Below are 16608 nucleotides of genomic sequence, written 5' to 3' on the forward strand. Positions count from 1 at the left end.
TCCTTATGATTTTATCCAGTTTCTTAGTGTCCCTGGCTGTAAAGCTATTGCCCCAACAGATGGCAGAAAATAAAATTGCACTTGCAACAACACTTTGATAAAACATCTGCAACATTTTGCTGCACACATTAAGTCTGCTCTGACCCTTCTTGTATACAGCCTCAGTGTTGTACATCCAATTCAGTTTATTGTCTACAGTATAACAACCCCGCAAATATTTGTAGTTTTCAACAACTTCTACTTGCTCACCCAGTATTGAAATGGTATTTAGCTCAGGCCTGGCCCTGCTAAAGTCCACCACCATTTCCCTTGTCTTAGCCACATTCAAGACAAGGTGTTTTTTTCTTCACCATGTCACAAAGTGGTCCACCACTTGCCTGTACTCCGTCTCCTCACCATCACTGACACACCCCACAACTGCAGGTGACATGACTCAGAGTTGTACTGGAAGTCTGAGGTGTACAGTGTGAAAAGAAAAGGAGACAGCACACACCACAACTTGTGGTCTGTCAGTCAGGTAATCAGTAATCCATGAAGTTATGGAGGTGTCTTCCTGCATCCTTCGCAGCTTCTCATGTAGCAGCATAGGCTGTATGGTGTTAAAAGCACTTGAGAAATCAAAGAACATGATCTGCACAATGCTGCCAGCCCTGTCCAGGTGAGAGTGTGTTCTATGAAGCAGGTAGATTAAGGCATCCTCCACACCCACCTCTGGATGGTATGCAAATGTCAGAAGATGACCAACAACAGTGCTTAGCCAACTACTTCCTTTCCTACCAACTTCCTTCTTAACCAGGTGTACTTTTTTCTACAAGTGTTCTTGTTCTTATGACTACAATTGTGAGAGAAACCATGAGAATGAGAATTCATGAGAGAGACCATGACAATTCACTGTTGTATTTTTATGTTATTGCTGTTTTTTTGTAATGCTAAGCAAACCTTTAAGAGTTTTGGACAAATTGACTATATTATTATTTTAACAATTTGACATAATATAAATATTGCCTTGCAATAATAATTTTGTCTTATTCTTTCTTATATGATTACACTTCAAAATGTATTCACCTGTGGTACACTGAAAGCATTTTACTTTTATAAGGAAATTAATCTACATTGAGAACAACCTTCAAAGTTGTGGTAAAAAAAGGATTTTCAACCAGTCTTGAAAAGAAAACAGGTTCCAGACTTACATAAGCATACATATAAATATGCCAAAGGACTTCCTGTGGTCAATTAACATAAAATAGACACAGCATCCTCATTTGTAGCGCATTTGGTTAAAAATTTGTAGCCAAAACTCTTTTTCGGACAGCAGCCATATTGAATTTAGGGAATTTGGGGGGGGGGGTCCTGATATGTTTTCCAAGACTTTGGAAAAATTTGACATGGAACTATACTCTCATTTAGGCATAATAATCCAGTCACTAACCAATTTGTCTGCTGCAGCTCAACCTTGTTGCTGGAAGTTAGCCTACGGGGATCATTGTGCTGCTGCGCCCATGGTGTTCTTTGATTATTACACTGGAATGAGAGTATAGTTCCATGTCAAATCAGCCTAGAAAATCGCCACATTTCATTTTCCTTTGGTCTTATTACACTTTCTAACTTGAGAGGAGACAAGTTTTAAATAGGAAAATTACCGGAAATCTCAGTCACTTTTAAACGTGATGCTAGCAGGCGAGATGCTAATGGTCTTATCCGATTCAATGATCTATGCTAGGCTGGACCTAAAAGTAGTATCACCAGAAACAGAGAACGGCTGGATGAACTGGAGAAAGGTAAAAATCAATTGTTTAACTCAAGAGGATGTGGAAAATGAGTTTAATTCCCCAAATGGTGGAATATCCCTTTAACAATGCATATATAAGTTGCACCACCATAGTTCAAACTATCATATCAACTATCAAACAGTTGTCATACTTACATACGGTACTTCCAACCATGTAAGTTGCTAACATAAATCCCTTTTGAACCAGAGGGATTTTTGCAGTTCCTAGAAGATTAACGTTCCTAGAACCCATTTTTTATCGGTTTCGGAACCGACCAATTTGGGGATTATTAAGTTCCTCTGACCGCAGTTCCTAACTCTTTCAGCTCCTAACTCAGGGCAGAGTCTTTTCCCTTTTCTCGCATAAGAACCCTTAGTGACCTAGGTCTACGTGATTGGTCCAACTCATAAGACAAACCCACTTTCAAACCGTACCGTATTTAAAATCTGCGTTGCCTGTGTAAGCAAAATACAGAAATATACTACTGTCAGAGACTTTATTAATGAGAATGGACGGCATGCAGAACGCATTCTGCTCCAGTCCAGACGCAAATGGATGGTGAACAGTCTTGTGCAATGACATAACATCATTGTAGAGCCACTGGCTCATTTTCTTTAACCTTTATTTACTTACTGGCACTGTACCTAAAATGACAAAAATGTATAAGATAATTCCAATTTTTAAATCGGGTGACAGAAATTATATGAGCAACTACCGGCCCATATCAATCCTACCCACTTTCTCTAAAGTAATGGAGAAAGTAGTATACAATAGACTCAGTGGCTATCTTCTTGTTCCCCAGCGTCAAGGCAAGGGCGGGCCTTAGGGGCCCAGGCCCGCCCAAACAGGCCAGTGTGCCCCCCCAACTGAGTTCTCTCCCTCACATGAAAAAAATCTAAATATTATTATGCCTATGATTGAAATTGAATCCATATTGAACACTGATGTTGAACACTTAGCCTAATCAAAATGAAACATGACACGGACTGACAGGTGTGTCAACTGATTGTGTGTGCAAAATGCGCGATGAAGAGAGATTCTGCACACTCGGATACCGTTGCAGTGAGTGCCACCGATACATTTACCACCACTCCTGCAACGCCAAATAAGCATAAATCTCGACCAGTAGGGTTTTTAGGAACTGCTGCATAAGGAATTCAGTAAAATGTCTCAAGATAGATCTGGGAAGATAATGGAAAATACAAGGTTTCCTGTCAGTGCTCATAGCCCCCCCACCCGCTGCTCTCTGGCGCCGACCCTGTTGTTCCCTCTCAATACGGTTTTAGAAAAAACAGCACAACCTGTATGGCAATACTTGACTTAATAGAACAAATTAATGGCTGCACTGAAGAGAGAAAATGTGGTGTTGGTATTTTCTTGGACCTGACTTTGATACCATTGACTTTGATATTTTGTTGGATAAATTGCATCACTATGGTGTCAGAGGTCTAGTACTTGAATGGTACAGAAGTTATCTATACGAGAGGGAACAGTATGTCCATGTCAATGGTCATAACTCTACCTGTAAATGATTTTGGAAATTTCTCCAAAATATTTCATAAAATTATTTTTGCTGGCAACATGAATTTGTTCACATCAGGAACCCACTTATTCTACAAGACATAGTAAACTCAGAGTTAACCAAAGTGGACTCCTGGTTTAAATGTAACAAACTGTCATTAAATGTCAGCAAAACAAATTTCATCTTATTCAAATCGAACAAAAACACTGATCACTGCCTGATTAAAATTAATGGACAGGAAATAAAAAGAGTGCATGCCACTAAATTCCTAGGGGTCCACATTGACGACTCTCTCAACTTTAAATGTCATATTGACCATCTTGTAAACAAACTGTCCAAGTATGTTGGCTTGTTCTATAAGATCAGGCATTTCCTTCCTCTGTGTGCCCTTCTCAAGTTGCACAAAACTCTCTTTGAACCTCAACTTAACTACTGTAATGTGATAGGGTGCAACACCTTCACCAGCCATCTTAAAAAACTTGTATCCTTGGAATGTTGTATCCTCTATTTCACCGCTTTGAGTTACTAAGAGTGGGTGAGCTAAATGATTATCATAATGCCTGCCTTATATTTCAAATTGTCGATAGGCTCAACCCTAGATTGAATAGTCTTGTTCCCATCTCCAGCCCCCAGCACACATACGAAATGAGAATCAAACCACTCATATCAGAAAAATTTCGCCGACATGTGCACGCCAGTTATGAGTGTTGCCTGTAGGGGGTCGCAGATTTGGAACAGGATTGATGATGGCCTCAAGGTGTTGCCCTCTATCTCCAACTTCAAAAGACAACTAAAAAATAATTTCCTACTACCCTATATCTAATATAAAACTGTTTCCTCGTGGACTATTGGGATGTATGTGTATGATTGTATGTGTATGTAATGTTAAGTATATACACTGTATGTTATGTGTTTTGATGCGCTTTGCGTGCATTTATTCATCAGCATCTGGTTACAGGTGGTAACTGTGTATACCATTGTCTGTACCACTACCCTTTCATGAACCATGGGCCGAGGCCCCCACATATAAGCTTTCATAGCTTCCTTGGGGGACCCATTCACTCTACCCAATTGATTCTGTACCCATACTGGATTATTGTAATGTTTAAAGTGGTATTGTGAATAAACTCAAATCAAACATAACCACGCAAACGATACATCACTTTCTGTTGCAATTCACCTGAACGTGGGCCTATACTACACACGAATGCAACATGCTAATGTTAGAGCTAGTTAAACTTCTCCATCGTTTCAGTTTCATTTGCCCTTGAATTGAATACATGGGAACACTTCCTGTTATAGTTATACAAATAGCAAAATCATTCATATGCATGATATTTCCACTCACTAAAACGTATAACCCAACAGCAATCTATCTCAAATAAAAAAAATTAAGTACCATTCATTATTACAATATATTACTTATTGTAAAATATTGAAGTTGTGAGACACTGCTGGCTTCATTAGTCCATCATGCCTGTTACATTCGTCCCGACCGCGGAATGCTTGAAGCGACAGTAGACCGTGAGGGTCATTCAAATCATTTCGAAATGTAGGCTAGTTAGTTAATCTACTCACATTTGGCAAGGCGAGTGGGTGCCTATTTTAAACCCTGTAGCAAGTGACGACGTGTCACTCCTTACGCCCTCCTATCAGTTCCTATGGCCACTTGGCCAGTGCGAATACAAATGAAAAAACAGTTTTTAGAAGTGGACTGTTCCTATAACTACGTTCCTGTAACTACGAAACAGACTATAGTTGCTACTATGCTTTTGGGTAACCCAGCCCTGTACCACAGAGCTGACAACATGCTTGTGTGAATAGAGGGTAAATGACGATAAAGTGCACAACTGTTTCACTGCACATTTAAAGCAGCACCAATGTAGTGCAGTGTTCCTACCCAAACAGCAACTTCATATGGCTATTTTTCAAGCAATAAGACCTACCGGTACTCTGAGTGATGTTTGCCCTATTAAAAGTTTGTGCCATCAAAATGTTTTTGGAAACGTTATTTTAAGGTAAATATAAATACTCTTTAGGGGGGCTTTAAATGACACATACATGTTAATTCAAGCCAGTCATCAGGCTGTAAATGCTATTAGAGCTGGTGTCTCCCTATGTCGGTGTAGAAGTAATAGGACAGTGTCAGAGAAGCACCTACACTTTCGATCTGTCAGGGACCTGAAATGTGCATGTGCACTCATGCACACACATACACAAACATTTTTACCCAGTTGAGGTTGATGGGAGATCACTTTCCGCATCTTCTTTCTGTAGCCTGTAACTGCCTATCCAGGTATTTCTTTTCAATGTCCATCCCTTCATGGTCCTTGAGGTCATGTTTGCCAATATCCTGGAGCTCATCAGGTTGCCTCATTATGTGTCTCCACCAGCTGTGCTTAATCATTATTCTCTCTTTCCTTCTAAAATAATGAAGATTAGATTAGATTCAACTTTATTGTCATTGTGCAGAGCACATACAGGTACAGTGCAGTGTAGACAGTAGTATACAGTTAAGAAAGTGGTATGGTTTACAGTAATATAAATTAAATATAAATGTGTGCAGTGTATTAGTAGTAGCCTTATAAGAGCAGAATAGATATGGATATACAGTGTGAATTGTGTATGAACAACGTACGGATATGTGCAGTGCAGTTGCAGTAACATTATATGAGTAGCGAAAATAATATAGATATACAGTATTCAGTGTATTAACAGTTATATTATAAAAACATAATAAATTTGAATATTCAGTATGAACAGATATATAGACAGAGATGTACAGTACAGATATGTGCAGTGTAGTAACAGTCAACATTATAAGTAAGTGTATGCACATTAAGAACAGTAAGGAGCTGTAGAATATAGATGTATAAGTGCAATTACAGTATGTACATTTATAAGTATAAATAGAATACTATGGATGGTATAGGGTAGTGTAATTGAAGATAAAAACATAATGTTAATAAATCATAGGGCTTAATTATACCACATATAATATTATTATAATATATTCCACATCCACATAATCTTAATTTACACCATAAGACTTCTCACGAAAAGCATGCTCACTTGAGGACTGATGGCATGAGGCATGAGCTCACTTAGCAAGTGTGTGATAAAAAACTTAGCTAAGATTAAATGTAAGGCATACCAGCTTGCAAGCCAGCATTGATTATGGGCAGTCTGGATGGATAGATAGATGGATGGACAGACAGATACTTTATTCATCCCGAGGGAATTTTAACTATTTCATTCAAAATCAATCTTTGCCCTTTCTTGTTTGTCAAATAGTCTAGTAACACGAACTAAGAAACTTTATTTCTTATTCAAATAGTTTAGATTGTCTTAAAAACAGACTAACATTAACCTATCAACACGACTAGCAAACAACAAAAGTCACCAAGTAACAAGCATGGCAAATGTTACGGTCAAATGCACACATTGTGGAATTGCTGATAGGCCTAATAACGCCGTAATAACCAGAATAATTTGCAATAGCAACAAATAAAATGACTTTTTTAACTGAGCTGATCCACGAACATGATGTTATGTCTATGAAGACATTTTCAAATATAAAATCGGTGCCTGAACGGCAGAAGTATTACACTGAACCTAGGTAGGTAGGCCTTCTCCTGTAACGCAAAGCGTGCTGCCAAGCAAGCCATGCAACCCCTTTTTGCTGAAGGACTCCTTCACGCGTTTACCTCAGTAGGATTCGGTAGTCACAAAGGGGTAAATGGATCATCCCGTGACAGCAGCCGTCATAGCAACAACACCAATATTCTATGAGAAACATTTAGGCGAATTAGCCAGCGGCAAGCGGCAGCGGCAAACAACGCAACGCTCAGACCATAATAAGTTTTGTCTCGTTCCTAAGCAACACAAACGGTTTGTCAATTGAATACTTTGAAAGTTGAACCAAGTTCAACGCTCAGCTTGCTCAATGCTAGTGTTTCGCCAGCGTTGCCACCGTTCCGCTGCCGAACCGTAGAGAACAATAGGAAACCTGCCGCTTGCCGCTAGCTAATGTGATCCCCGCCTTAATGTGAGAATATAATTATTACGTCATCCGGAACTTTTTTGCAAGCCGGAACAAATTGTTCATGACAGAGCCACACATGCTCCCGCCCGTCTGATGGCTTCTTAAGAAACTACAGGGTATCAGCTTTCCAAAGAGGTCAAGCATTTGATTATAGGCCACAGTGCAATTTTGGGCAAAAGCCTAGAAATTGGTTTACTAGCCATGTTGATATTACTTTCAGTAATTACCCAATAATGCTTTATATTACATGGGTAATAGTTGAGATGTTTCTTAGGATTTCACATAGTTTTCCTGTATTTACCTTCATGTTACCTGTGGTAATTACAAATAAATATACTGTAATTTACCACATATTTACTAGATAAATACTTAGTAATTAGTGGATGTCAAAGGAGGGGTTACCCATTTCTTCACAATTCTCTGAAACAGATTAATCAACTATGAAAAATAATTGTGTTGCAGCCCTAGTTAATGGACTAACTGTTAATTGACAGATGAGCTTGCAGTTAAGCACACAGACTAGCCAAATTTGTTTGCTAGTTCCTCTTTAATGACTCACATCTTTAGGTACAAAGTGGTGTGAGAAAAGATAGCTGCCTTGCTAACTTTAGCAGCCTATCTTGGCCATAGAATACCATATCATGTGGGTTGTGATTTTAATGCCACTTTTATGTCTTCTTTACAGGTATGCATTGTTCAGAAGAAGGACACAGAGAAGATGTATGCCATGAAGTATATGAACAAACACCAGTGCATAGAGCGAGATGAGGTCCGAAACGTCTTTAGAGAGCTAGAGATCCTACAGGAAATTGAACATGTTTTTTTAGTAAATCTCTGGTGACTATCTTGTGTTTTTCACTTAATACTTTTTGTGTTCTGCATGTGTTGTAAAACAGATTGTGGAAGAAGTATGCATGTATCAGAGGTAGGAGAAGTAACTACTGAGCATGGACTGATACATTCATTCCTGTCTTTGCATGTCTTTTTAGGGAGTATACTTGTAGCACATTATTTCAAAAAGGCTTTTTCCAGACTAGATCAGCCTCAATTGATCGCAAGCCCTGTTCTGATTGTTTCTGTTAGTGTTTAAATGATGCGCGGCGCGCAAGGAACACCTCCTATTATGTTGACTACGGGTTAAATAAAAAAATAATGATTACAATCTGTTAATATTTTAGAAAAATATTATATAATATATTACATAAATTTAAATATTTTTACATATTATTACAATGGATAAAACTCACTGGGTTACGCCATAGTCAGCTGACTATGATCTGTGTAACAATTAGCCCCTCGAGGCCATAGGTTCCAATGATTTCAGAACAGTAAACCTTTACTAAAATCACTGGAATCTATGGATTCTTTTGAATTATTACTTAAATGCAGGGTTAAATGCAGAGACCAAATTTCCCTCACGGGATCAAAAGTACTTATACAGTGTTCTGATTAGCCCGGGAACTACTCTGGGAGCTTAACGAGCGCAGCTGGCTTTAATGACATCACAGCCAATCAAGTCTAATTGCTTCTCAAAACAACAGCAATTATATGGGTGCTGTTGTTTTGGGATGTTTCCCTCATACAAGCATCATACACTGATAGAATATATATGCTATTTAATTATATTTCATTTGAATGCCTGAATGTAAGAATTCAGGAAACACAATACCAGCTTTTGTGAATGGTAAATGGCGGATCAGATCATGCGTAAATCAATGATCTGGAGACCTTTAAAGGTGCCCTGCCACACAAAACCGTTTTTACTTGATTTTTTTTTTTAACATAATAGGTCCATATGTGTTTGTGCTATGTTGTGAATGTGAACATAAACAGCTACCTCCTCTGTCAGCTCTAGCCACTGAAAAGAAATAAGCAGAGAAATTAGGCCAATTTCAAAAGCTCTTCAGATTGACGTGGAATTGATGAGCTCATTACTATTCATGAGCTTGCCCAGTTGGGGCCATGCCCACAAAATTTGTTTGCCTCTGTGACAGTTTTAGTAGGCCTATGCAAGGATGGCTAAATGTGAACGGACTTGTGCGCTATGCACGAATAGAACTTCAACAATGCATTTTGACCAAGAACCCAGACTTAAGGATCAAATGGCTTCAGTTTATTTTTTGGAACAATGCTACAGGCTTTGCAAAAAGCCTGAAGCAGTATAGGCTACCATCGCAGCAGTCTACGACCAGTGCCCGTAAGTAAAACTCAAGGAAGGGCTATGTTATACAGGTTTAATGAACTCGCTAGCCTAGCAGGTTTTATTTATGCACATTTGGACAATGCTAGCACTCGGTAGCCAAGCTAAGTTCATGCCATGAAGCTAAAATTAGTTGATAACGGCTGTCATGTTATGGACGAAACCTAGCTGTTAGCCAATCAGAGTCAAGCAGTTGAATATTAATGAGAACTGGTGCAAATCGAGCTGAGTCTTCATGCAGGCTTTCAATACCAAGCTAGAATGGCTTGAAACAAGGTAACCAAGGCATGTTTTCCACAAAAAATGTTACAGAGTCCATGGTAGAACTTCAGACATTACCACAAAGTAATGAAATACGTGTGGCAGGGCATCTTTAACTATCTTTAACTAAGACTATAATAGCTTTTGGCTGACTTTAATACTTAATGCTAGACAGTGTTTTATATAGTCTGTTCTCTGTTTTTATGGAAGTTGCATAAATCTACGTTGTTCTATTAAATGTAGTTTCATAATTAAATAGCCTTCCAATAAGTTGAAGCTTAGCTTTGCTACCAACGTGCACACGCATGCATTGAATAAACGCTCATACCACGACTTAATTCTATGCCTCTATGTTTGATGACAACAAATTAACAAGTATTTCCTACTAATTGCAGAAACGTTTGTTTTCTTAATACAGTAGACTACGTTCAGTTCACGTTCGCTCAAAATATGAATGAGTTCATGAACCGTTCAATGAACGCGTTCAGGCACAACACTGGTTATCCGGTGTTCCAGTTTAGATGGTGAGCAGATTAACTGATGATATTTGCATAAAATCAGTGAATATTCAACAAGACCCTGCCTACTTCTTAAGAGCGTTCTGCTCTGCCTCCGCCTAGTGCAGGTTCACATTTTCACGAAGTGTTTGCAAGTGAGACAATATAACAGATATCGCTGAAAACATCACCAGTGTATGTCTAATACATGTCTCCATTATCCACACAAATATGACATATACTGAATGAATGGACAAAAATAAAACTAGCGATCTAGCTGGGATTCGAACCACGCATGGACAAGAAAGTTGATTGGATTAGCTTCTACATCAGCTTCTACATACCACTATACTATGAGCCGCTGAAATTGATGCCAGATTTCTATGTATATATTGAACTGTTAGTCAAAGTTAACACAGGTTAACATATGTGAGAAATATACGCCCATGTTAACTGGTGCTATCACAATTTAACATGGGCATATGCAAGCCTCAAAACAACAAAATAGGTTCATAGGCCTCACATACCAAAACCTAACTGATGTACAACAAACTGGCATGTCCCACTAACACTTTATTCCGTTTTGGGGGTTAATAATATGAAACACGTGAGTCATGTGCAAAAATTATCATACCTTAGTGTCATGTCTCGGTAAAGTTATGCAGTGAGCTGTCTAGTGATTTGAAGTGAACACATGAAACTTATTTTCTCCGAGTTAAATATTATTAAATTTGTTGGTCCTAATTTGACGACACAAAATGGTTATCATGGTAGCATACAGGGGCGTCGCTAGCTATTGAAAACATTCGGGGCTAGAGTCCAGAAGTTGGAGACCTTTTTGTCCGGGGGTTCAGGGGTTTCTCCCCCTGAGAGATTTTGAAAATCGGGCTGATGAACATGCAATTTTAACCTACTTTGAGAATGAAAAGGAAGGCTTATTCAGAATTGTAGTGACTCACGTCACGGCATTCTGAATATTTTGATGTTTAAATACCGTGTAAGGAGAACGTCTCTTCTGCCAAAGTGCACCACATACAACACCCAAAATATGACATTAAAATAGCCTGTAGAATAAACATCGTCATGCACCTCTGTCAAGTGCACAGGTGTGAGCGTTCGTCTCGGGATAAACATTTGGACGTCATTCCCTTCAATTAATGGGCTATGGGTGCCTTGAAAGCAATGCATTTGGGTTGTGTATCACAAACTTTTGCCCCAAAAAAAAATTCCATTCTGTCAAAATCAAGCCCAACATGCATTGCTTGGAAGCCCCCTCAAACGAGGTCAGGTTTACTATATTTACTGCGCATGTGATTCAATAGTAAATCACGATATATTGAAACTGAGCTGATCGAAATGTCCTCCTGGGTTGCGGGAGATGATGACACACTGTTAGTTTCCACTTCTTGTCCCTGCTCTGCCCTTATTTTCTCTAAAGAAACGTCTAATATCCATTTGTCCTTCTGTACACTTATTTCGCTAAGGCTAGTTAGTAGGCTAGAAGAATGAAACAGCAATGCGTAATAGCGTAGAGGAGAATTGAAATTGCAACATTTTGCAACAAATGATTCTAAACCTGCCCAGATCACGTCAGATTTTCTTGCGCTGCTGTTAATGCACACAATGGACACAAAACACAAAAGTCTCTTCTACAGGGCTATTTATTTCATTCACGATTAGAGTTTTTGTTGTTGTTGTTGTTGTTGACGACGGCCTATACAGTGGGCAGTGCTTCGACTTGGCCAGCTTCACTTGCGGTCCGCGCGTGGGATCACGCGGTATCACGCGACTTTAATTTGTATTTTCCCAGCTAGACGCTGCAACAACCCAAACAACCAGTAGATGGCTCAAGTGAGCAGGGTGTCTCGTAAAAAGAAATGGAGCCTGGAAAACCCTACACAGACTTCACTACAGACTTTAGCAGACTGGTTTAGAAATAATTTAATAGCCAGAAATATGCCTGCCCTGCCCTAATAAAGAAATATTTGGTTAACTGCGAGTGAATCCCGTTTGCAGCCGTAGAAGAAACGCAGGACAAATGAAACATTCTGGTTCATCATTTGGACAAAATATAGAGCATATTAACCTCCGTTGCTCAGCCAAATGCCTTCCTGTTACGTCCTGTTATCACGGAGTTACAGGCGATAAACGATTTTTTAAGGTCACAAGTTTACTTCATTAGCGGTTTATTTTTTTGATTATTAAAGAGTGTTTTGTCATTTAAAGGTTTGACTTCGTGCTTATTCAGTAGAGCATTTAGTGCTCTTCCCAATCCCAGACGTTCACATTGCATGTTTGTTTGTAATGGATGCAACCGCGAGATAGGCTACGCGTTTGACGGCAATGAGTTGTGAACGGACATAAACCAAGACATATAGCCCAGCAGCAATCTAGGGACTGTTCGTTATTTATTGAAGGGGCCACCGGAGGAATTTTGAGTGCTTCAGTCAAAAGTTGCATGACCCTCCCTTGCCTGCTAGAAACTGTTCAATGACCCTCCGACAGAATTGTTAAAAAAAGACATGACCCTGACATGATGATGTCTTCCGCCCGCGCTGCTTTGCGCCACAGCCACACACTGTGATAACGTTCTTAAATCAATCTTTTGTGAGCTTGCATGCTACCAGTCCTTCCTTTTCAAATGTGTTGCGCCTGTTTGCACAATTTCACAAATAATCATGATTAATAATATGACAAATAATCCCTGTGCATGGGGACCGAAACAATGCATGCCAACTTTCCCCCGCTGTCTTGCCATAGAATAGGCTATCCCAGATTTTAATACTCTCATAACAACCCTGCCATCGGGCCTGTCTCTGTGTTGCCCTGTTGCTACCCCTTGCCCTTCCAACGAAACAGATGTCTTCAAATCATCGTTTTCCTTGCTTGAATGTCATAAACATACAACTTTATGCAGCAGAATTACGCATAGGCTACTTGGAACATAACACATTTGACAAAGGACAGATGTATCGTAACACCCCCAATTATCACCACTTTTGTTCAGAAATTCTAAAACAACGATGTTTTTTAACACTTCAAAATAACATTTGCTAAATTAATCTTACATTTTTCAGTAGCCATAGGTGTGTAGATTTGAACAAAATCTGGTTTGGTTCTTAACGGCACATGGACGGTTAGACCGAGAATTCTTGTCGTGAAATTAAAATTCCACTGGAGCTCCTAGCGGTTGTGTACACGCAGCCTTACAACACTGTTTACAGCTCTTTGAGTCATGGTAAAATGTCATTTTTGGTACATAGCTAATTTAGATACACCTATGGTGTGGGTGGTTGCGTCTCTTTAGGAGTCCGCTGTCTTGGTTTGTATAGAAATGGATATAAGTGACACGTACACGCAAGACGGTGGAAATACGGGACCGACGGTAATAGGGGGAGTTCCGATATGTTGCTAGTGACAAAATATTAACTTTCAGTGTTTTACGATGTCTTTGTCATGGGGAAGTGTTTTTCCCCATGCATTTATTCTAGGCTACTGTCAGTGACTGACGCGAGAGAAGCGGTGTCTGTATTGTGTTGCATTGCGTTGCGTTAACTAAAGCAGTTTAATTAAATGGAATGTTAGTTGTGAACAAACAAGCTACTTGGTGAGGCTTGGCCTCACAGATGCGCTCGTGCCTTAGATCAGGGTCCCCAACCTTTTACGTACCATGGACCGGTTTGATTCCCATTTTTTTTTCACGGACCGTGGGGGGGGTTGGGGGTTCCATGTTCCATATGTGTTGTGCATGCATTACTTGAAAAGAACTAGCTCCAGTTATGTATGAACAGTGACTGTAACAAACTCTTAAAACGTGAAAAACGTGCTTGAAGAAGTGAAAATGGAACAATATGAACTATGAAAATTTAACAATTTGAAGCTACATCTATCAAGTGTGAACATGCTTAACAAAATATGGGAACAAAACATGGGAACTAAACGTGCATTACGAATATAATCAGTGGGAGCCCTGTGCTTGTTTCCCTGCAACAAGACAGTGACACCCTCTAAGACCACCGTCATTTGCAATTTCGATCAACTGCTCTTCCTCCTGCGCTGACATGTTAGGACTATTCGGGATATTGAAAAATGGGTTGCGGACCCACTCATTGGTTTGCCGTGGATCTTTGGAGGATGGGAAGTAGCCTAACGCTCAAACTCATTTGAAAGCGCAACAAGGTGATCGCGCACCAGCTGCAAGAGAAAGGGCCCTGCCTCAGTCTCTCCCAAAACCCCCACTACTGTTTGGAACATATCAAATACACCCCGTCCCCATTTGTCCCCACAAATCAAGCTTGGCTTTAAATGCAGCGACTTTATCTGTCGTCATTCTCCCCTGGAGAGGCAGGTTGAGGTCATTAAGCAACCCGAATATGCCACATAGGTATAGCGAGTTTTGACACCCAGTCCTCATCACTAAAATGTGCAGCTAACGGTGACTTTTTTTCTGTAAGAAATCTCTGCAGCGGCTCTCGACACTTAAACACCCTGGCCAGTGTCTGCTAAAAGATGCTTGTTTTTTGTTGCTCATTCTAGCAGTTTAGCTAACTTCGTGTGACACTACCGTTAGCCAAGAACTGATCAAGTGAAGTGAGCTGACCTGAGGCTGCGCAGCGCTGAAGGCAATATGTAAAGTGTTGAAGGCGGGACAGACGTAAGAAAATAGACCTTGCCAAATGCAAACATGCGTGCAATCAAACAACTGCATATAGGCCTATGCCATGTAAAAACGTGACATTATTGCGAATTAAATTGAGTTTAGTTTGCATGCATTTTTTTAAAACTCATGTCGTAGGCTACGCCCGGTTAGGAATGTACGGGCCGCGGCCCGGTGGTTGGGGACCGCTGCCTTAGATGGCAGGAAAAATCTTCAGCCTATTAACTGACCACCCGATTCACGTTGGCTGGGGGGGAAGGGGGGCCATCAGACATTTGTGACCAGTTAATCCGGCCCTTCCCCCCAACAAATCACACCTTCCCACCTCTGACAGTTTAAAAGAACTCACAGACCTATTCACAAACCTGCGGCATTTTGCCGTGTTTTGAAATCCTATGCAGCTTTCAATAGTGAGGAAGCAATTTTGCATTGTAGGCATAACTAACATGCAATAACGCCACCAACAACAACCAAAACTAGGCTAATCATTGTCAAAATGTAAATTAAATGTAACATTATTGTGCATCAAATTAAAATGTTCTCTTTTGCTAATAATGTTACAAAGATACTACATCAATCCGTATGTTTCATTAGGCTACTAGGCTATTTGTTTTGCCTTATTCTTGATTCATTTAGGCTAGGCCTTTTTATTCAGGGGCCGTATTCACAAAGAATTTTAAGGCTAAAAGTAGCTCCTAACTGGCGAATTTAGGAGCCACTCCTAAAAATAATGGGCGTATCACTCCTAACTTTAGGACTCCTAATTTTTTTCACAAAAAAGTAATTCACGAAGTATTTTAGACCTAAAAGTAGCACCTAAAAGTCTGGGACAGCTTAAAAGAATTCGAGAGGACTCCTAACTCACTAAGACCTATTCATAAACAGCTTTTTGTGGCATTTTACGCTGCGATGTTTTGAAATGCGCTATGCGGCAACATGAGCTTCCAATCGCAAGGGAACAATTTTGCATTCATAAAAGGAATGCAATAACGCCACCAACAACAACCAAAATGTTAACATGTAAATTAAATGTAACATTTCATTGTGAATCAAATTAAAATGTTCTCTTTGCAAACGTAGCCTAGGCATATGGTGACAGATTAATTTAATAATGTTGCAAAGGTACTGCATCAATCCATAGGCCTATGTTTCATTAGGCTACTACGCTATTTGTTTTGCCTTACTCTTTATTCATTTAGGCTAGGCCTTTTTATTCAGTTATTAATCATCTTCCGTCCTTCTCACTACTTGTGTAGCGCACGCATTCTCCGGCCTGTCACCTGTCACTCATCATCGGAAGGGAGGTGTTTGGAATCATTCCCGCGTTACAATCGTCAGCCAATCAAGGTGGTCACTTCAGTCAAGCTCGTGCATGAGTAATGACGTCATCTATAGCAACGAAGACTCACTCCTAGTTTAGGAGTTGTCTGAAAGGCTTTGTGAATAACTTTTAAGAGAACTCCAAGCTAAAATCTTTTAGTGCGATTTAAGCCCTCCTTACACTGACAGACTTTGGAAAGATTTGCAAAGATTTGGAAAAGATTTTTGAAAGACTACAGTCTCAGACCCTCTCACATCTAAAGACAAGTAGTAGAGGTTTTAAGTCACAGACTATGATTTTGCAATGACTAGGGATCTTGCAGGGTCACTATTTACA

The 16608-nt window shown here is 39.7% G+C and overlaps 1 protein-coding gene across 1 annotated transcript in view; it reads left to right on the plus strand.

Annotated features, from left to right (window-relative positions):
* Positions 1 to 16608, plus strand: part of stk32c (serine/threonine kinase 32C) — a 484207-nt gene that overhangs the window by 86759 nt on the left and 380840 nt on the right. The window contains exon 3 of the mRNA XM_076286494.1: positions 8022 to 8173. Within this exon, the coding sequence (XP_076142609.1) occupies positions 8022 to 8173 (152 nt within the window). The remainder of the gene's footprint in view (positions 1 to 8021; positions 8174 to 16608) is intronic.

This window comes from Alosa pseudoharengus, unplaced genomic scaffold (genome assembly GCF_046254945.1).
Source record: "Alosa pseudoharengus isolate Yale_2024_CS ecotype anadromous, Long Island Sound unplaced genomic scaffold, YU_APseudo_1.1 YU_APseudo_1.1_scf_15, whole genome shotgun sequence".
Taxonomy (NCBI): domain Eukaryota; kingdom Metazoa; phylum Chordata; class Actinopteri; order Clupeiformes; family Clupeidae; genus Alosa; species Alosa pseudoharengus.